Source organism: Lepidochelys olivacea, assembly GCF_965140295.1.
Source record: "Lepidochelys olivacea isolate rLepOli2 genome assembly, chromosome: 27".
NCBI lineage: Eukaryota > Metazoa > Chordata > Testudines > Cheloniidae > Lepidochelys > Lepidochelys olivacea.
Window position 1 is genome coordinate 10,112,332 of NC_140437.1, and position 22,262 is coordinate 10,134,593.

The 22,262-nt window shown below is 43.9% G+C and overlaps 1 protein-coding gene across 1 annotated transcript in view; it reads left to right on the forward strand.

Moving 5' to 3' along the window:
- The window catches only part of TANC2 (tetratricopeptide repeat, ankyrin repeat and coiled-coil containing 2), a 690,066-nt gene that overhangs the window by 492,712 nt on the left and 175,092 nt on the right, over positions 1–22,262 (forward strand). The window contains exon 8 of the mRNA XM_084615604.1: positions 4,894–5,080. Coding sequence (XP_084471730.1) covers positions 4,894–5,080 — 187 coding nt within the window. The remainder of the gene's footprint in view (positions 1–4,893; positions 5,081–22,262) is intronic.

The following is a 22,262-nucleotide window of genomic DNA, read 5'->3' on the forward strand; positions in this document are numbered from 1 at the left end:
CTTCCCCACAGCAGCCCCCCACTTCCTCAAGCTCCACTTCACCCTTCCTCAGGGACCTCCTTCCTTGTACCTGATATGGTGTGTACTGCTCAGTCTCTCCAACAGCACAACTTCCTCCCACAGCTCCTGACATCCATCCCCACCTGACTAACTGGGAGGCTTTTAACTAGTTTCAGCCAGCCCCTGATTGTCTTCAGGTACCCCAATCAATCTAGCGTTCTCCCTGTCTTCTGGAAAGTTCTTAATTGGACCCAGGTGTCTTAACTGATCTGGAGCAGCTGCCATTTCACTTATCCTGGTACCAGGGATTAGTTTAGCCTGGAGCTAATATATCTATCTCCCACTACTTTTCTATAGCCATCTGGCCTTGCCCCGTCACACACTTTACATTTGTATATCTCCTTTCACTCTGCAAGATCCCAAAGATGACATAAAATTTATGGATGACACAGTATTATTTAGGCTAGTTAGGGACAGAGAAAACCATTTGGAACTCTGAAAGGCCCTAACAGAACTGTGCACTTGAGAAACATGGTGTCAAATGCAATTCATGTACTGTAGGTAAGTGCAAGGTATTGCACATTGGAAGGAACCATTTATAGTGCTCATATGTATTGATGGATTCTAAGTAATTATAGCAACTCAGGAAAAAGACCTTTGGCATCCAGGACAGCTCAAAGAAAATATCTGTATGACATGCAACAGTGATCCAAAAAGTGAGCCAGATGTTAGGTTGCACTAGGAAAGGAATAGAAATGTTATAGTGTTACTATATAAAATCATGGTATACCCTGACCTTGAATACTGGCATATAGGTACCGTGTTGCTAGGGGCAATAGAAGTATCTAAGTAAATTAAATTATTTGGTTCTGTTCATTCAGCTCAAAAAGGATTTGACAGAAACAAAAAAGATCCTGAAAAGAGCAATGAAAATATTTTGAGGCGGGAAATATTTCCTTTTGGGAAAAGGTTAAAAAGATAGAAATGTAAATTTTAGAGGGGAGACAAATAAGAGGTGAGAAACAGTACCTCACCTAGTGCTCTAAATGCCCTAATAACAAATATGTGGGTGAAACCAGACAATCACTATGGTCTTGAATGAACTCATACAGGAAAATGATAAAAGACAAAAACACCGTATCACCTGTTGGTGAACACAAAGTGATCACTCTATATCTGACCTATCAGTCCTCATGCTCAAAGGAAATGTATAGAGCGCTTTCAAAAGATGAACCTGGGAGCTTAAATTCATAACTTTTCTAGACACTAATAATCATGGACTGAATAGAGACACTGGATTTATGGTTTATTACAGCAATCTATAACCCAATAACACACCCTCCCAGCTCCCTTCCCCTCCCTTCCTGTCCCCCTAAGATTGGAGGGGTGCTAACCAGCCACTTCACGTTGAATGGTCCCTTGAAATATGTGTTAACTACTTGTGCTAAACAATCTGTTCCACCTTATATTTAGCTGTGACACTGAATATGTTTTCCAGACCTGAAGAAGAGCTCTGTGTAAGCTTGAAAGCTTGTTTTTTCAACAACAGAAGTTGGTCCAATAAAAGATAGTACAAGAAAATATGTTTCTTCACAATGTATAATTTAACATGTGACACTCATTATCACAAGATATTATTAAGGCAAAGAAATCCATAGATCTCAAAGAAGAGTTAACATTTATATGAATAATAAGAATATTTACATTAAACTTACTAGGATTTTTATAAAAGGAATAAAAGTCTTTGTGCTCAGCCACTAGCTGTATTGGTTAGAAAAAAAATTTCTCTGTGTGAGCATGTTGTTACATAATTGTCCATTAAGGTGATTTTACACCTTCCTTAGAAGCATCTTTTATTTATCACTGTCAGAGATTGGCTGTTTGTTTAAATGGACTACTGGCAATGCCTGTCTTCTTATAGCCACATAAAATAAATAGACTTCATTTTTTAAAATGTAATCCAGAAGGAACCAAAACAGGAAACTATGGTATGAAGTGTATGTGCTTATTAAGAGCTAGGTCAACCTTGCTGAGATTTAAATCTGTAGTTTCTAGGAGACGAAATATTTCAAGACCAGTGCTCTTAGATGTAGGGAAAATTGACACATTAGTCAAGTACTGTTATTTCTAGAGTGTGAAGTATTCAGTTTGCAACATTTGTAGTGTTATATTTATCCATTACTCGTATTGCTGTGTGTTCCTTTTGCAGGGAGAGTAGGGGAACCATGTTGGTTTGTTCCTAATGCTTCAAAACATGATCTGATGGTAGCCACCTAAAAAGATAAAGGAATAAAGAGAATGCAAAAATTTAGCAAATGTTCATACGTGACAACTACTTTTATAAGGAATCAGATCATAAGGGGAATTTTAACTAGAGCTGTATGGGAGATGGCTTTCCCATTCTGCAAAACTTTTCAAGATTTCAAAAATGTTCCGGTTTCACATTGGGATGAAACCAAGCCCTTTTGAAGTTTTTCATGAAAATCTAGCAAGAAAGACACCAGAATATCCAATAGCCTGGTGGTTGGGGAAGTCACCTTTGATGTGGGGGGATCCAAGTTCATATCTGTGCTCTGCCAGTCTCCCATCTCCCAGATGAGTGTCATCCTGGGCAGGCTGTTGGCTTTTCTAGGGTTGGGGGTCTCTGTGGTTTTGATCAGAAATTCCATTCTGGACCTGAGAAACTTTTTGTGATGAAAGTTTCATCAAAACTGGTATGTTCCCACAAAAAGTTTCTGTTTTGCTGAAAGAACATTTTCTAACAAAAAGCCTCCCCATCAGCTCTAAATATAAGCTGGTTGGAAGTGCCTGGATAGGCCTCCTTTCCACAATCTCTAGGAATTATTATAAAAGCATGTTCATGGTGGTCTGTCCGGGTGAACACCATATACCTGATTCACCACCGTGTTACTCCAATTCTGTGATGGTATATGGTTATGATACAATCATTAGAGTTACACTAGCATAGAATTCGAGTAATACAGTGGTGAATCAGTCCTCATGTTTTTTAGAGTTATGCAATCCCACCTATTGTGCTTGATGCTCCATTTTCCCTCAAATGTCTGGTGATTGCCGTCTGAGTAAGCGAGCATTTTCACAAGCCACAGTGGGATTTCTGTGACAAATTGGATAGCTCCCCTCTAGCTACACATGGGATCTGCCTTCTAATTTAGAAGACAATGAATCTTTCACATGTCCTACTTATAAAAGTCAGTCTCAATCATTTTTCAAGCATCAAGTATATAATGCTTGAAAAGAAAAAGTTAGACTTCAAAGGCCTTCTGTAGTTTGCAAGCACTGTGCTTCAGTGTTTAGTTTTTCCCTGTGATTCCAGGATCAAATGATATTTTTAAAAAGTTAGGTACAGTTTTCTATAACTATTATAAAAATATCCCTTGTAAAATAAGCAAGTGTTCATTAAAGTTAATTCCTATTGAGATTTCCTCCACACCAATAGCATTTTACTAAAAGCAAGACATTACTGTACAAGGGGACTAAATGTTTCAATCGGAAAGCGGGGACAATTGCAAAGAGAAGTAACCATTTACTGCAGTGCTTAGTAAGCTGTTAGGAAATGAAGTCACTTTCCCTTATTGTAATGACATGGTTTGAGAGAATCAGTCTGTTCAGAGGCTATCAATGGCGCTGAACTACTGAGTGCAACTGGCATATTCTGAGCTGGAACTAAATGTTCTTTTGTGTCTAAAAGCTAATCGAGAGCTCAGGGACTTAGTGGATAAAATACAGGAACTTTACCTTGAGTACTGTGATTGAAGGCTAATCTACAACCCACATGACAGGGGTTTGCTGCTGTCGTCCCCGGTGACCAACAAATTTGAACAGGCAAATTTTATAGAGACAGTAAATAGAAGTTTATGGATGAAAATCTACCCATTGGTACACACACAATTCACAGCGAGGTTGATGGGAGATATGTGAGTCTGAGGGCAGAATTAGCTCCTTTTACAGAAATTCTAGCCTCCCCATAACTACTGCAATGCCCATGAGCACCACTAGCACTTGAAATATGAAGCCTTCCTTTAGGGATACTAAGTATATCAGCAAAAAGAAAAGGAGGACTTGTGGCACCTTAGAGACTATCAGGTTTGTTTCTGGTGGGATTCATTTGAACAATTTCTTATAGATTCTTTCAGAAATAACTTTTAAAACACAATCTTTTTCATGCTGCCACATTTTCGCCTTGTTTTGCCTTGCAAAGTCGATATTTCACTACTGTAAATTCTGAAAAGTCTGCCTCTGGTGTGGAAAGGATTTCTTCTGGGGGAAAGAATTTCTTTCATTTAGATGTGGGACTTGGCACTTCCTCTTTCAGTGTAAAAGCATTGTTATTTTTCTTGAATGGAAGAAACATTCACAAAACAAAACTTGCAAGCCAACTGAGATTTCTGACCAGATGGAAATGGCACAGATTTCCTGTTTGTGTTATTTCATGCCATAAGCATTAAGTAAAGGTCCGATCGTGCAGTTTAATTGTCACCAGGAGTTTTCTTTGCTTGTATGGAAAGTAAAAGTTTTACCTCATCATTCTAGCCAGGTAATATTATTTTGTTTTGTTTTTATCACAGCTTTATACTAATAGGGAACAAAATGCTAAAATTTCCTGACAGACTTTGACATAACTTCACCAGGTTTCCTGTTGAATTCAGAACTGAGGATCTTTCATTTTTACAGGCCGTAAAAGAAATTAAAACCAAATTATCAATATTTTTACATTCTTCACAGAGGCTGAGCATTGTGGTATTCTCGTTTTTAGCAGTAAAACATATGTTGTTCTTTATTCTACAGGGTAAATTCTCTAGTGTGAGCTATAGATAAATTTTTTCACAGTGATTGATCGTGATGAGTGATGTGTTCCTGGTTTCAATTTTTCAGACCTCAGCAGTAACACAGCGGATAAGTCCCTGCTCCACGCTGACCAGCAGCACTGCCTCACCACCAGCCAGCAGTCCTTGCTCCACCCTCCCTCCAGTCAGTACAAATGTTACAGCCAAGGATTGCAACTATGGGGCTGTTACCAGCCCTACATCTACTCTGGAAAGCAGAGATAGTGGTATCATAGGTGAGTAGTGTTCTCTCTCTCTCTCTCTATTTCCCCTCTTCTCTATTCCCCCGCCCACTCCCAAATGCAATGATTCTGTTTATTTGTTTAGCAGGTGCTGCTTGAGAGTAAGTTTTTGGGTCTGTCTTTATGCTATGAAACAGGCCATGTTAGCATTATTTAGATTTATGCCATTTAAGTGGGTGGGAAGGATTGTTTCTTTTTCGAGTGCTGGTCCCTCTTTGTATTCCACACGTAGCTATGCATGCACCTAAGAATAGAAAATCTTGCAAGTAGTGTCCATTGTTCTGTGCCCGTGCCCTGGATAGAATCATAGAGTATCAGGGTTGGAAGGGACCTCAGGAGGTCATCTAGTCCAACCCCTGCTCAACGCAGGACCAATCTGCAATTTTTTTGTCCCAGATCCCTAAATGGCCCCCTCAAGGATTGAGCTCACAACCCTGGGTTTAGCAGGCCAATGCTCAAACCACTGAGCTATGCCTCCTTATGTTCAGCACCACTGGTATCTGGGGATGTGCTCTCCAGTTCCTTCTTACTACTAAATGGCCTGAGTCAGAATTCTCAGAAGCTAGCCTTGCATTGTCTTCATCTCTGTCAGTATAAGTGTATATAGCTTATTGGTGTTAATAGTGTTTTATAATATTTATTCAATTAGTGTAGCTTAGTTTTCCCCACCCTGGGGACTCATCCCCCCCTTTCGGGAATAGGACTGTGTCTAGAATTCCAGGATTTAAAAACTGTATCTGTTATCCTCACTCCTTCTCAATCAGCAACATCACCAGCACCTCCTTTACTGCCTTGGCAAGGCGCATATCTCCACCAAGTGCTGTATGTGTCACTCTTTCCCAACCTGGACCTGAGAGGGATGAAAGCTCTGACCAAGGAAGCACCTCACAGAGAAAGCCTTGAGACCCCAATCAGATCCAGGCTGCAGAGATCCCCCATGCACTGGTTTCAGTTCTCAAGCAGCAAGAGCTGTGGAGCAGAGGCTAGAGCAGATGACTTTAAAGACCCGTTGTTTCAGGCTTCCCCGTGAGTGTAAGGGACACTCTCAGAGATATACAATCGTCTAAGCTTGCTTCCAGGAAAAGGGATCCCTCCCCAATTCCTTCCAAGTCAGGTGAGTCTTCACATGCAGGTCTGAAGGACTTAGGTCTGCCCAAGACTCCCAACCAGCAATGGAAAGCACACAGGAGCAAAGCTCCAACAGTACGAGCTCTGGTACCGACATTCGTGCCAACCGTGGCCTCTAGCAAGGCAAATGGCCAATATCAAACAAGCTCTAGATGGGACACTGTCTCTGACAGCACTGGTCTGGCCCATCTTCTGCAGAAACAAATGAGGGGCAAAATCCCTTACACTGTGCATAGAGGAAGTTGACTTACAGAACTGGTGTGTCAGGAACCACATCACAGTTTCTGAGAAGTACTTTCCGGGGCCTCAGAACTCATTGGCAGACAACCTCAGTAGGCATTTTGCCACTGATCATGAGCAGAAATTACACAGTTCAGTGATGAACATCTTCATGCAGTGGGGAATGCATCTTGGGACCTGTTTGCCTCCCAGATGGATAAGGAGTTCAAGGTATATTGATTCAAAGCAGCTTAAGGTTTGTACTCCAGGGAAGTTGGTGCAACTGTCCTGGACAGGCAACTTAAGGTATGGGTTCCCTCCCATCCCTCTACTACCCCAGGTTCTACGGAACATTTGTCACAACAAAGCATGAGTCATTCTCATCGCACCCAGTTGGCCCAGAGATTTCTGGTTTCCAGACCACCTATGAATGTCAATCCATCAGCACTCAGTCCTTCCCAGATTTGTTGGCTCACGAGAACTGCAGGATCAGAAATCCCAACCTGGACTCTCTTCATCTCATGGCTTGGCATTTGGATGGGCATCAGACCTAGAGTGTTCATGTTTGGAGACTTAATAGTTCAAACTACTCATAATCACAGCAGGAAAGAGTCTACCAGAAAATGTTTAGAGCCTGGCACGGATACAAAAATGTGGATCCTCATCTGCCAGAATCAACCCATGATCCAACTTGTGATCCGCTAGCCATCTTTTACCTGTATCCGCACCCATAGCAGCAAGTCGTCTCACAAGGGCTAGCAATGGGGATGGGAGGGAAGGGAGTGAGTGGGGAGCGAGGTCTTGCAGGGAAGAGGCAGCATGAGGGTGGGGACTGGGGGTAAGGGGCAGTGTGGGGGCGGGTTCTCGAGGGAGTAGGGGAAAGGTATATCACATCACGTGCTGCTCCTGGAGGCTCACGAGCAATGGCACACGGCATCAGCAGTGCGTGATGCATCACAGTGGGGCAGAGGGGTGGGGTGCTGGTGCCCCGCCTGCTCCAATCCCCGTGGCCGGGACCTGCTGCCCAGGAGCCGGCAGGCTGAGAGCATGGACAGTGCTGCTGAGCCGGGCCTTGGTGGGAGTGCTGGCACTGCCTGAGGGGCCCGAGCCGCTGAACAGGGAGTGGCACGGCAAGGGGGTGCAGGACAGTCCTGAGTCCGACCTACCCCCGCCACCCCCAGCCACTGGCTGCTGGCCACCAGCTCCAAGTGCTTGTGCCCCCTGGGCTGCCACCACTGGTGAGTACAGTCCTGTGCAGTTGTATCTGCATCCGCTCCACTATCTGCAAACATGGTCCGTGGATATCCACAGATTTGGAGGGCTCTAAAACCGTTATCTAGCCAAATAGAGGCAGTTCTCTACCTGGGCACAACAGAACCAGTGTCATCAAGAAGCGTGTTGGTAGTTGTAGAGAGAGACTCAAAGAGCTCAATCGATTTAATTTAACAAAAAGAAGGATAAGGGGTGACTTGATTATAATCTATATCTACATGGGGAACAAATATTTAATAGTGCGTTCTTCAGTGTAGCAGAGAAAGATATAACACATTTCAATGGTTGGAAATAGAAGCTAGACAAATTGAGACTGGAAATAAAACGTACATTTTTGACAGTGAGGGTAATTAACCATTGGAACACTTTACCAAGGATTGTCATGGGTTCTCCGTCACTGACCATTTTTAAATCAAAATTGAATATTTTGCTAAAAGATCTGTTCTTGGAATTATTTTGAGGAAGTTCTATGGCCTGTGTTATGATCACAATGGTCCATTCTGCCCTTGGAATTTATGAATGTAGAAATCAGGACCAGTAGGTATTTTTGCTGATACAGACTACCGCCTCATTCTCAAGACGTTGGGTCTTTCTCTTGGCTTGCTGTGGGTCTGCCTAGCAGCAATTAGTGCATTCCATTCTCAATAGATGGCTATTCTATTTTTTCTTCCCCAGTAACAAATGTTGGCCACTTACTCGATGTTCCACCTGTCTATGAAGGTGGCCATCCTGGCTGCCATTATGTCAGCCAGGAGTGTGGATGATCTTTTGGCCCTCTTGGCTGTTCCATCACACACTACGTTTCATAAAGAAAAAGTTGCTATAGCAGAGTGAGCAGGGGGACAAGTGACATCTTCTCAGAGACTCTCTAAGTGGATTTCTAGCTGTATCCTCCTTTCCAATCAGTTGGGGAATTTCTCTCCCCCAAATGGGGTGAAGACCTATTCCACTAGAGCACAGGTGAGCTCAGAAGCATCTCTTTGGGTTGTACCTATGCTGGACATTTGTAAGGCAGCAACCTAGAATTCCATCCACACCGTCCTGAAGCATTTTGCTTTGGTCCAAGCCTCTTCTGGTGGCACAGCCCTTGGAATTGTAGTATTACAGACATCCATACCATCTGCATTCTCGTACCTAGCTCCGATTTCAGTACTGCTTGCCTGTCATCCATATGTGTAATACACACTGAGATAAGCCCTTGAAGAAGAAATGGAGATTGCTTACCTGTAACTGGAAGTTCTTTAAGATGTGTGGTCCCTACATTTATTCCACTACGTGCCGTCCTTTCCCTCAGCTTCAGATCAAGACTGGATTCACTGTAGAGAAGCAACTGGAAGACAGTCCAGGACCTCCCGTATACTCTCAGTGCTGAACACAAGATCCAGGGAGCAGGCGTAGATAAGCGAACACTACTTGTAAGATTTTTCCAGTCTCTGGTACACACAGAGCATGTGAGTCATTGTGCTAATTTGGTTGCATAGTAGGTTTGGTGGTCCAATAAGGATGTGAATAAGGTAAAGATGGTAGGTCTTGGTGCCAGACAGTAGCCTCCCACTTAGGAGGCAGGTCCAGGTCCTCCTAGTTAACATGAGTAAGTTTAGATAAGTGAACAAAAAACAAATCCTGTTTTTCTGCCCCTTTCTTCTCTCTCTGGCAGTTGATCTATGGCCATCATTACAAGCGCCCTGTCACTGTCTTAGGACCCCGGGCACATTTCCAAGGTGCAGTTTTTCTATTTGGCATCCCCTCCTCAGAGGTGCAGCCACCTGCCCATTCCTTAGAACTAGTGCTGACTCCTCAGACACCTGCCCCCTGTCTGCCCAATAGCTTAAGCACACCATCTCCCAGAACTCCAGCTTTGTGGTTTTTGAACCCACAGTTTGTCTCCTCAAGGGGCACAATGAATAGTGTAATACAGATAACACACAGACTTTGCACAGGATTCTGAAACCACTGCTATTTACTTAGTTGCAGAAGAAAGACACAGACCAACACAAAAATAATAAACCCTACATGCATTTCCTTGCCTCCATTTCCTCATCACTCCAGAGCACTCTTTGGGCTGGGGTCAGAGTTATCTGGGACTGTCCTGAGTCCTGCTGTAGCGCATCGCTTATGTTCTGAAACATGGTACCTTCTCCCCCAGCTTGCCTTCTCTGGTTGTGACCTGTCTGCAGTTAAACAGGATACTCACCTCTGTCTCCACTATGAAAGTAAACTATCTGTGAGCCTCTCTAGTTTATATCTCCCACCACCATTACGTTTGTCTCTTTGTCCTATTGGTAACTTTCCACTCTCTACTTCCTCCTACCTGGAGGAGGAGGAAGTATCTTCTCCTAGACAGTAACCTATCCATTGTCATTCAGGTGTTTCCACCTTAATAGACAGTGGTTGAGTTCTAACAACCGACCACTGTCCCTGGTACTAAATGCTTAAAGACTTCTCAGCAACAGTGAATACAGAGACAGACATTTGTGATTCAGCAACTGCCATAGTAATAACTGCATAATAACTTCATTTATCAACCAGAATTCATAAGTTGTACAGAGCTTCCTCAAATCATCATAGTTGCATTAACCTTCCTAGCCTAGCAGTGTTGTGTCTCATATTTTAGAGGAATTATGAGAATTGCCTTGGGGCAGAGGTGTTCTGGTTTCATAAGCCCACCTCTTTTCCTCCCAACAACAGTCTGAGCCTTCCTATGCGACAACTGCTTCTCTCACCTTAAATCCTCTTTCTGTTTTAAAAGGAAATAGTTTATATTCAGTGCGTCCAGCCCCAGTGTTTGGCCACTGCAAGGACAGTATTAGCAAGGGGACAGTACCTTGGACTGCAGAGTTTGCATGCCCCATGGCTGATTCTCTGTAGTGTATACCTCTGACTTTTCTGAACCTTTAAGAGAGCAAGCTTCCAGTTGTGCTCCCAAAAGTCTGTCTAGTTTTCTTCAGCTCAACCATTGGCAAGACCATTTGGGAGGAGGGATAGCTCAGTGGTTTGAGCATTGGCCTGCTAAACCCAGGGTTGTGAGTTCAATCCTTAAGGGGGCCTTTTAGGGATCTGGGGCAAAAATTGGGGATTGGTCCTGCTTTGAGCAGGGGGTTGGACTAGATGATTTCCTGAGGTCCCTTCCAGCCCTGATAGTCTATAGAAGACTTGCTTCAATGAAGAACCAGGACGAATTTAACACAGAATTGCAAGGTTGCGTCACTTGCGTGTATCTGTCTAGCAGATTTTTAGTGCCTATTTCATCAGTGCCCTCTACATGTTACAATACATGTTTAGGTGGGAGAACTTAGAATACAAATGTGTATATTTTATTTCAACTCAATACCTGCAAAGACGCAGTTGGAGGAAAAAGAATTTCTATGTAAAATCAGATATGATGTTTCTAGCTCAGTAGCTCTTTTGTCAGGTTTCAAATATTGTATATTCTTTCTGCTAAGGGAATTCTTTTCCCCTTCAACCATCTGTGTATTAAAAAACAGGTTCATAATTTAAGAAAGTTAGTTTTCCTAGTCATTGGTGTTTTGCACGACTGGTCAGGAAACCTGAGTTTAATTTCATAGAATCATAGAATCATAGAATATCAGGGTTGGAAGGGACCTCAGGAGGTCATCTAGTCCAACCCCCTGCTCAAAAGCAGGACCCATCCCCAATTAAATCATCCCAGCCAGGGCTTTGTCAAGCCTGACCTTAAAAACTTCTAAGGAAGGAGATTCCACCACCTCCCTAGGCAACGCATTCCAGTGTTTCACCACCCTCCTAGTGAAAAAGATTTTCCTAATATCCAACCTAAACCTCCTCTACTGCAACTTGAGACCATTACTCCTTGTCCTGTCCTCTTCCACCGAGAATAGTCTAGAACCAATCTCTCTGGAACCACCTCTCAGATAGTTGAAAGCAGCTATCAAATCCCCCCTCATTCTTCTCTTCTGCAGACTAAACAATCCCAGTTCCCTCAGCCTCTCCTCATAAGTCATGTGTTCCAGACCCCTAATCATTTTTGTTGCCCTTCGCTGGACTCTTTCCAATTTATCCATATCCTTCTTGTAGTGTGGGGTCCAAAACTGGACACAGTACTCCAGATGAGGCCTCACCAATGTCGAATAGAGGGGGACGATTACGTCCCTCGATCTGCTCACTATGCCCCTACTTATACATCCCAAAATGCCATTGGCCTTCTTGGCAACAAGGGCACACTGCTGACTCATATCCAGCTTCTCGTCCACTGTCACCCCTAGGTCCTTTTCCGCAGAACTGCTGCCTAGCCATTCGGTCCCTAGTCTGTAGCTGTGCATTGGGTTCTTCCGTCCTAAGTGCAGGACCCTGCACTTATCCTTATTGAACCTCATCAGATTTCTTTTGGCCCAATCCTCCAATTTGTCTAGGTCCCTCTGTATCCTATCCCTGCCCTCCAGCGTATCTACCACTCCTCCCAGTTTAGTATCATCCGCAAATTTGCTGAGAGTGCAATCCACACCATCCTCCAGATCATTTATGAAGATATTGAACAAAACTGGCCCCAGGACCAACCCCTGGGGCACTCCACTTGACACCGGCTGCCAACTAGACATGGAGCCATTGATCACTACCCGTTGAGCCCGACAATCTAGCCAACTTTCTACCCACCTTATAGTGCATTCATCCAGCCCATACTTCTTTAACTTGCTGACAAGAATACTGTGGGAGACAGTGTCAAAAGCTTTGCTAAAGTCAAGATACAATACATCCACTGCTTTCCCTTCATCCACAGAACCAGTAATCTCATCATAGAAGGCGATTAGATTAGTCAGGCATGGACTTGTGCACGTCCAGCTTTTCTAAATAGTCCCTAACCACCTCTTTCTCCACAGAGGGCTGGCCATCTATTCCCCATGTTGTGATGCCCAGCGCAGCAGTCTGGGAGCTGACCTTGTTCGTGAAGACAGAGGCAAAAAAAGCATTGAGTACATTAGCTTTTTCCACATCCTCTGTCACTAGGTTGCCTCCCTCATTCATTAAGGGGCCCACGCTTTCCTTGGCTTTCTTCTTGTTGCCAACATACCTGAAGAAACCCTTCTTGTTACTCTTAACATCTCTCGCTAGCTGCAGCTCCAGGTGCGATTTGGCCCTCCTAATTTCATTCCTACATGCCCGAGCAATATTTTTATACTCCTCCCTGGTCATATGTCCAACCTTCCACTTCTTGTAAGCTTCTTTTTTATGCTTAAGATCCGCTAGGATTTCACCGTTAAGCCAAGCTGGTCGCCTGCCATATTTACTATTCTTTCGACACATTGGGATGGTTTGTCCCTGTAACCTCAACAGGGATTCCTTGAAATATAGCCAGCTCTCCTGGACTCCTTTCCCCTTCATGTTAGTCCCCCAGGGGATCCTACCCATCCGTTCCCTGAGGGAGTCGAAGTCTGCTTTCCTGAAGTCCAGGGTCCATATCCTGCTGCTTACCTTTCTTCCCTGTGTCAGGATCCTGAACTCAACCAACTCATGGTCACTGCCTCCCAGATTCCCATCCACTTTTGCTTCCCCTACTAATTCTTCCCGGTTTGCGAGCAGCAGGTCAAGAAGAGCTCCCCCCCCTAGTTGGCTCCTCTAGTACTTGCACCAGGAAATTGTCCCCTATGCTTTCCAGAAACTTCCTGTATTGTCTATGCACCGCTGTATTGCTCTCCCAGCAGATATCAGGAAAATTAAAGTCACCCATGAGAACCAGGGCGTGCGATCTAGTAGCTTCCGCGAGCTGCCGGAAGAAAGCCTCATCTACCTCATCCCCCTGGTCCGTGATCTATAGCAGACTCCCACCAGTACATCACTCAATGTTCTTTAAACTCAGAATCCTCCCAGTTCCAGCCCTCTGCACCTTTTTCAGGACATATCTGTCCATCTGTTCCTCTAAATATCTGTTTCGAAAATGGAAATCCCTAATCTTTTCATGTAGATGAGTATTGGTGACCAGCCTTGTGTGGTAATAATATCACAGTTACTGGGAAAGGGTCCAGTCCCGCACTTCATATGAAGGGAAACAGCCTATTGATTTTCAACCTACCTCCTCCCGTTCAGTGGGCAGTTTATCTAAGTAAGAGATGTAGGTTCACACAGTAGAACCTCAGAGTTACGAAGACCTCGGGAATGGAGGTTGTTCGTAACTCTGAAATGTTCGTAACGCCGAACAAAATGTTACGGTTCTTTCAAAAGTTTACAACTGAACATTGACTTGATACACCTTTGAAACTTTACTGTGCAGAAGAAAAATGCTGATCTTAATTTAAATGAAACCAGCACAGAAACAGTTTCCTTACCTTTCCAAATCTTTTTTGTAACTTTCCCTTCATTTTTTTAGTAGTTTACATTTAACACAGTACTGTATTTGTGTGGGTTTTCTTTTTGTTTTTGGTCTCTGTTGCTGCCTGATTTAGTATTTCCAGTTCCAAAGGAGGCGTGTGGTTGAATAGTCAGTTCATAACTCTGGTTTTCGTAACTCTGAGGTTCTACTGTACCTCAAAATTGTATTATGTCCTTTATTGCTGTATCCCAGCTTAGATTTTTACCACAACTCTTAATTAGGATGATGGCATAAACAACTTTTAATTAGCTAAAATATTGAGCGTATCTGGGTATGGACAAAATTTCAATTTGAATTTTGAATTTTCCTGGCTTTTGTCAGTTTAAATTAGCTCATTAATGTTTGTACATAGTTATTTTCCAGAGCTGTTTTTCCTTTCTTTCTGAGTTGTTATAGTTTCTTATATGAATGGACGTTTGGAGTCTCTTAAAAAACCGCAACAGATTTAGACGCTGATAGACCATAACAATTATGCATCGGTCTTTCATAGCTGTTAAGCCTGTGTACTAAACTTTCTCATCATTTTACTACAGAAGTACAACCTATGATGTAGCCATTTTTTCTAAATAGCAACTTGATTCTTTTCTTCTAAAAGCCTCAGTGTCACTGGTCTATATTGTATGTTAACGACTTTCAGAATTTTTATTTAAAAATACCTTGAGTGTGTTCTATGATGGACAGTTAAGTACAGCAGTGTTGTTGTAGTTGTGGTGGTCCTAGGATATTAGAGAGACGAAGTGGGCAAGGTGACGTGTTATTGGACCAACTTCCGTTGGTGATCGAGCACAAAAAAGCTTGTATCTTTCAGCATCGTGAAGTGCAGCCACAATTGAGAGAAGGAACTGTGTCCTGCAGTTGTAGGAAAAATGCTGGAGAAAGATTTATTTTTTCTGCTATCATAGGATGCCCAATTTTATTTCAATTGCTTTTCTTATAGTCGCACCAAAACCCCAGTAAACACAAAAATGAAGTTGTAAAGGAAAGGGGGGATTAGGGGCAGGAGGGAGAGAGGGGATGCCAAAACAAGACAGAGGAGCAGGTAATCTTTTTCTCCTGTGAGCCACTAAACCCTTTTCGTGAAGCGACAGAGTAGCTGGTGAAAATGTTAACCTAATTTTAACCCCTGACTAGTTTCCAGGGTTTTTTGGCTCTCACAATATAAAAGCAGCCAAATGTTAATGTTCAAAGACTGCTACTGAAAAAAATGTGGTAACAGAATCGTGTGCTTTTGAAATCTTGTACATCACAGTCCAACAAGAAACAGACTTTTAAGGCTCAGCTACTAACACCTTAACTACGATAAAACACAGAAAGATTTCCCAACTCTCTTATGCAAGACTACAAAATAAAATATAAATCTTCTCTAATGGAATACAAAGCGTATCAAATTGGTAGCAGTCTGCTAGGGACACAGCATTGTTCAAGTCAGTGTTTCCCTAAATATTTTTTAAAACTACCCTTTTGTGTTTTGTCTCTTTCTGGGAAAAGTGACATTTGTGGCTGTGCTGTCTAAACAATCAGCTGTTGTGTGTGTGTTTCTTCCTTAGTGTACGGCTCTGTGGTGATGTACAGTTTATTCCCAGTTTAGTTATTCAGTTTTCTTGAGTGAGATTTTTGGTAAATCAAGTAGAAGAAAAGCATATGACACTAAAATAGCTTGAACAAAAACCCATGAACTATGCACATCCTTTTGCAATGCGGCCTCAATAGGGTGGATCTGTCTAATACCACATAGGCAGTTGTCTTCTCTTAAATTTTGCAAGATTTTAAATGAAGAGCTCGAACACGAAGCAAAGGGCCCTCATTCCAAAAGTTACTCTGTTGCAGCAGCTTTCATGCTTGATGTTCTCCGTTTTGTCCTCTAGACTCCTTTATATCTAGTTGCATGTTGCTACAGATAAAAATAGCTTTGATAATAAATTCATCAAGAGTGTGTGCTAAAGAGGATAGATGATGCTGACAATATAACAAGCTGGGTCTGTTTGGAAATAACTAAATACCTTAAGGACTAAAGAGACACTAAAATGACACTTCAGCATAAAGCCAGATTAAATATTTTTGTTGTTTTAGAACTAAAAAAAAACTTGAATAATTTTAGCTTTATGATCAGTGTTTGTTAATGGTCAATAAATTTCCTAGAACTGCAGAATCTAAATCAGGGGTTCTCAAAATGGGGGTCGGGACCCCTCAGGGGGTCGCAAGGTTATTACATGGGGGGGTCGCGAGCTGTCAACCTCCACCCCAAACCCCGCTTTGCCTCCAGCATTTATAATGGTGTTAAATATATAAAAAAGTGTTTTTAATTTGTAAGGGGGGGTCGCACTCAGAGACTTGCTGTGTGAAAGGGGTCACCGGTAAAAGGTTGAGAGCCTCTGATCTAAATCCTTTTGAGCACCTCGATAAAGGACATCGATAAAGCACCTCAATAAAGGAAACAGGTAAATGTGAAGGATCTAATTTTGAAGAATGCTGGGCTTTCGTACATTACTGCAGCTGAATGTTGAAAGTGATGGCAGTGTTGGTAGTTAGATAAGAAAGGTCAATATCTATCAGGTATAATCAGGCATGAGGGGAAAAAATCAGTGGGTCATGGATTTGCTGTCAAGTTAAATACAACACATATCACTTGAGGATTCTGACTCATTTCTTGTGGTACTAAAGTAAAAAGTACAAATTGAGTGGAAAGAAAACTGAATTTAATTTGTGTGTATTTATGGCATCATTTGTGGGAACTGTCAGGATTGAGAGGTCTAAACAATTAATCTACCCTAAAACAAAAATGATTATTCATAAAATATGTGTATAGTACTGTACAGTTACAAAAGGCTTTCCAAACATAGATTAAGACACCATTCCTCCCAAGAAGAGTTTGTTAGTCCACGGGCCAGTTTCTGTCTCTTCCTAACTTTGAGTAATGCCCTACTCCACATGTAATGGGACTGCTTATGGAGGGAGATATTACTCAACATGAGTAAGGGTGGCAATATCTGGTCCTTAATAAAACAAATAGGTCAACAGATCAGAATAGAGAAATTGAGTGAGGGGATTATTAATATGGAGAAGGGAAGAAGGAACTCTTGAAGAGCAGGGTTGAAGGAAGAGGGGAAGGGCATGTGGCATATGAGGATGGGGAGATTATTCCAGGTGTACAGCATGAGAGAAGGAGCAAAGATGAGTGGGAAAAGAAACTGAACGAAGCAGTAAATTGAGTGGACTGGGCAGAACATTGCAAGAGGGAGAAGCGGTGATGCCAGCACGTGATTTTATCCTGAATGTTGCAATGTTTGATGTTTTCCTTAAAATCCCAGCTGTTGGGGATGTGATTAGATGAGAATCTCAGCTTTCATTTTAAAAAGGTCAATTTCTAGCCTTCCTGGTTGCAGAGAAACACATGATATCATGACCCATTCTAAAAACCATAAAACCAACAGGCAACTAAAAATCAGTCACATTTATTTTTTAAAATCTTGTGGGTTTTTTAGACAATCTCATTATTTTAGTGGACATGACTCATGATTTTGGGTTTGACATTTCTGAAGGGGGAAGAAGTTAGCAGAACTATTGATGGGCCTTTTATGAAGGGAATAAATCAGGAGAGTGGTGTGGTTAAGTCACAGAGAGAAAACGATATTTGTCTAAATGACCCCAGTAGCTGTGGTCATCCTTCTAAAACCCCAAATTCTCTGTAATAAACATAGGGTGTGGAGTCAGGTAGAGAGAGTAGAAAAATAGCACATGGCCCTTACGCACCTCTGCAAAGGCAACAAACTCTGTGTCCTGGATAATCTGATGGTGAATCACTGTACTGAAGATTTTAACTCTGAAACAGCCCTTGGATTCGATTTTTTTTTATTAAGGACATGTTTAAATAATATTTTATAGGATATTTAACTTTTCTTGATTGAGCCTGTAAGAGGGCGCATCTTCACTGCTGTCTTCTTGCCCTGCAGAAATCGTGCAGACTCCACTAGTTGTGCATTCACAGTGCCTTTTATTTTGAGTTCCCTCCACCAATACCACCACAGTCCCTTGCAACAGTCTGTTTACAGTATCTTCTGTGCTTTTGGCCTTCTAATCAGGACCTGAGGGAAACAGAGGTCTCCCTTCTCTGAGGCCTTTGTGTGAATGGACTCAAGAACCCTGTTCCCTCCTACCCCCGCCACTTCCTTCCTCTTTATCAGATTTGGGCTGATTTTTGGGTATGTCTATGCTACGAAATTAGGTCGAATTTATAGAAGTCAGTTTTGTAGAAAGTGTTTTCATACATTCTATTGTGTGTCCCCCCACACAAATGCGCTAAGTGCACGTAGTCGGAGGAGTGTGTCCACAGTACCGAGGCAACCGTCGACTTCCAGAGCGTTGCACTGTGGGTAGCTATCCCACAGTTCCCGCAGTCTCCACCGCCCATTGGAATTCTGGGTAGAAATCCCAGTGCCTGATGGGGCTAAAACATTGTCACGGGTGGTTCTGGGTACATATCGTAAGGCCCCCCTTCCCTCTCTCCTTCCATGAAAGCAAGGGCAGACAATCGTTTTGTGCCTTTTTTTCTTGAGTTACCTGTGCAGACGCCATACCACGGCAAGGATGGAGCCCGCTCAGTTAACTGTCACCGTATGTCTCCTGGGTGCTGGCAGACGTGGTACTGCATTGCTACACAGCAGCAGTTAATTGCCTTTTGGCAGCAGACAGTGCAGTATGACTGGTAGCCGTCGTCGACATAGTCCTGGGTGCTCTTTTAACCAACCTCGATGAGGTAAGGGGCACCCTGGCAAACATGGGAGTGACTCAGCCAGGTCATTTCCCTTTTAAGTTTCATCTCATGGCTATTGAGTCCTACCAGCAGTGCACTGTCTTTTAATCAGCAGCCAGCAGAAGATGATGGCCAGCCGTCATACGGCACCGTCTTCTGCCGAGCACCCAGGAGATGACGATGGCTAGCGGTCGTGCTGCACAGTCTGCTGCCAGCAAGATATATAAAGATAGATGAAGTGGCTCAAAACAAGAAATAGACCAGATTTGTGTTGTATTCATTTTCTCCTCCCTCCCTCCGTGAAATCATCGGCCTGCTAAACACAGTTTTGAGTTCTCTTCTTGAGGTTTTGAGTTCTATCCTTGAGGGGGCCATTCAGTTTCTCGCAAAGCCACCCCCTTTGTTGATTTTAATTCCCTTTAAGCCAACCCTGTAAGCCATGTCATCAGTCGCCCCTCCCTCCGCCAGAGCAACGGCCGACAATCGTTCCGCGCCTTTTTTCTGTGCAGACGCCATACCACGGCAAGCATGGAGCCCGCTCAGATCACTTTGGCAATTAGGAGCACATTAAACACCACACGCATTATCCAGCAATATATGCAGCACCAGAACCTGACAAAGTGAAACCGGGCGAGTAGGCGACGTCAGCAAGGTGATGAGAGTGATGAGGACATGGACACAGATTTCTCTCAAAGCAGGGGCCCTGGCAATGTGGGCATCATGGTGCTAATGGGGCAGGTTCATGCGATGGAACGCCGATTCTGGGCTCGGGAAACAAGCACAGACTGGTGGGACGGCATAGTGTTGCAGGTCTGAGAAGATTCCCAGTGGCTGCGAAACTTTCGCATGCGTAAGGGCACTTTCCTGGAACTTTGTGACTTGCTTTCCCCTGCCCTGAAGCACATGAATACCAAGATGAGAGCAGCCCTCACAGTTGAGAAGCGAGTTTCAATAGCCCTGTGAAAGCTTGCAACGCCAGACAGCTACCAGTCAGTCGCCTGGCTGCTGGAACACACAGCCAGACACCAGGGCAGTTAGAAGAGCACAGGAGGGTGAGGTGCGCATCAGAGAAGCTTTGAAAACCAGTTTCATGACTGGCCAGGCTACGGTGTGAAAGTTCTGTTTGTTTCTCCTTGATGAACCCCCCCCCATCTTCCCTGGGTTCACTCTACTTCCCTGTAAGCTAACCACCCTCCCCTCCTCCCTTCAATCACCGCTTGCAGAGGCAGTAAAGTCATTGTTGCTTCACATTCATTCATTCTTTATTAAGGCATCACAAAAATAGGGGGATAACTGCCAAGGTAGCCCAGGAGGGGTGGTGGAGGAGGGAAGGACAAGGCCACTCAGCACTTTAAAAGTTTAAAACTTTAAAACTTATTGAATGCCAGCCTTCTGTTGCTTGGGCAATCCTCTGGGGTGGAGTGGCTGGGTGGCCAGAGGCCCCCTCACCGCATTCTTGGGCGTCTGGGTGAGGAGGCTATGGAACTTGGGGAGGGGAACAGTTGGTCACACAGGGGCTGTAGCGGCAGTCTGTGCTCCTGCTGCCTTTCCTGGAGCTCAACCATACGCTGGAGCGCATTAGTTTGATCCTCCAGCAGCCTCAGCATTGAGTCCTGCCTCCTCTCATCACGCTGCTGCTACCTTTCAGCTTCAGCCCTCTCTTCAGGCCACCACTTACTCTCTTCAGCCCGCCACCTTTCCTCCCGGTCGTTTTGTGCTTTCCTGCACTCTGACATTGTCTGCCTCCACGCATTCGTCTGTGCTCTGTCAGTGTGGAAGGACAGCATGAGCTCAGAGAACATTTCATCGTGAGTGTGTTTTTTTCGCCTTCTGATCTTCGCTAGCCTCTGGGAAGGAGAAGATCCTGTGATCCTTGAAACACATGCAGCTGGTGGAGAAAATAAAGGGACAGTGGTACTTAAAAAGGCACATTTTATAGAACAATGGGTACACTCTTTCACGGTAAACCTTGCTGTTAACATTACATACATAGCACATGTGCTTTTGTTCCAAGGTCGCATTTTGCCTCCCCGCAGCACGTGAATAACCCCTCCACCCTCCCCATGGCTAACAGTGGGAACATTTCTGGTCAGCCACAGGCAAACAGCCCAGCAGGACCAGGCACCTCTGAATGTCCCCTTAAGAAAAGCACCCTATTTCAACCAGGTGACCATGAATGATATCACTCTCCTGAGGATAACACAGAGAGATAAAGAACGGATGTTGTTTGAACGCCAGCAAACATACACTGCAATGCTTTGTTCTACAATGATTCCTGAGTACGTGCTACTGGCCTGGAGTGGTAAAGTGTCCTACCATGGTGGATGGAATAAGGCTGCCCTCCCCAGAAACCTTTTGCAAAGGCTTTGGGAGTACGTCCAGGAGAGCCGCAAATGCCAGGGCAAATTAATCATTAAACATGCTGCTTTTAAACCATGTATAGTATTTTAAAAGGTACACTCACCAGAGGTCCCTTCTCTGCCTGGCGGGTCCGGGAGGCAGCCTTGGATGGGTTCGGGGAGTACTAGCTCCAGGTCCAGGGTGAGAAACAGTTCCTGGCTGTCGGGAAAACCGGTTTCTCCGCTTACTTACTGTGAGCTATCTACAACCTCATCATCATTATCTTCCTCATCCCCAAAACCTGCTTCCGTGTTGCCTCCATCTCCATTGAAGGAGTCAAACAACACGGCTGGGGTAGTGGTGGCTGAATCCCCTAAAATGGCATGCAGCTCATCATAGAAGCGGCATGTTTTGGGCTCTGACCCGAAGCGGCCGTTTGCCTCTCTGGTTTTCTGGTAGGTTTGCCTCAGCTCCTTAAGTTTCACGCGGCACTGCTCCGGGTCCCTGTTATGGCCTCTGTCCTTCATGCCCTGGGAGATTTTGACAAATGTTTTGGCATTTCGAAAACTGGAACGGAGTTCTGATAGCACGGATTCCTCTCCCCATACAGCGATCAGATCCCGTACCTCCCGTTCGGTCCATGCTGGAGCTCTTTTGCAATTCTGGGACTCCATCATGGTCACCTCTGCTAATGAGCTCTGCATGGTCACGTGCAGCTTGCCACGCTGGCCAAACAAGAAATTGACATTCAAAAGTTTGCGGCCTTTTCCTGTCTACCTGGCCAGTGCATCTGAGTTGAGAGTGCTGTCCAGAGCGGTCACAATAGAGCACTCTGGGATAGCTCCCGGAGGCCAATACCGTCTAATTGCGTCCACAGTAACCCAAATTCGACCCGACAAGGCCATTTTAAGCGCTAATCCCCTTGCTAATCCCAGCAGTAGAATGCTAGAACTGAGGAATCCTGAGTTCTATTCCTGGCTCTTGAAGGGAAGTGTCATCTAGTGACTAGAGCAGTGGTTACAGGTAGTATAGCAAAGCACATCATTTTGCAGAAAGCAACAGTTTGCTTGACACTTTACAGACATTTCTGAATATGAGATTCCTGTCCTAAGGAGTTTACAGTGTAA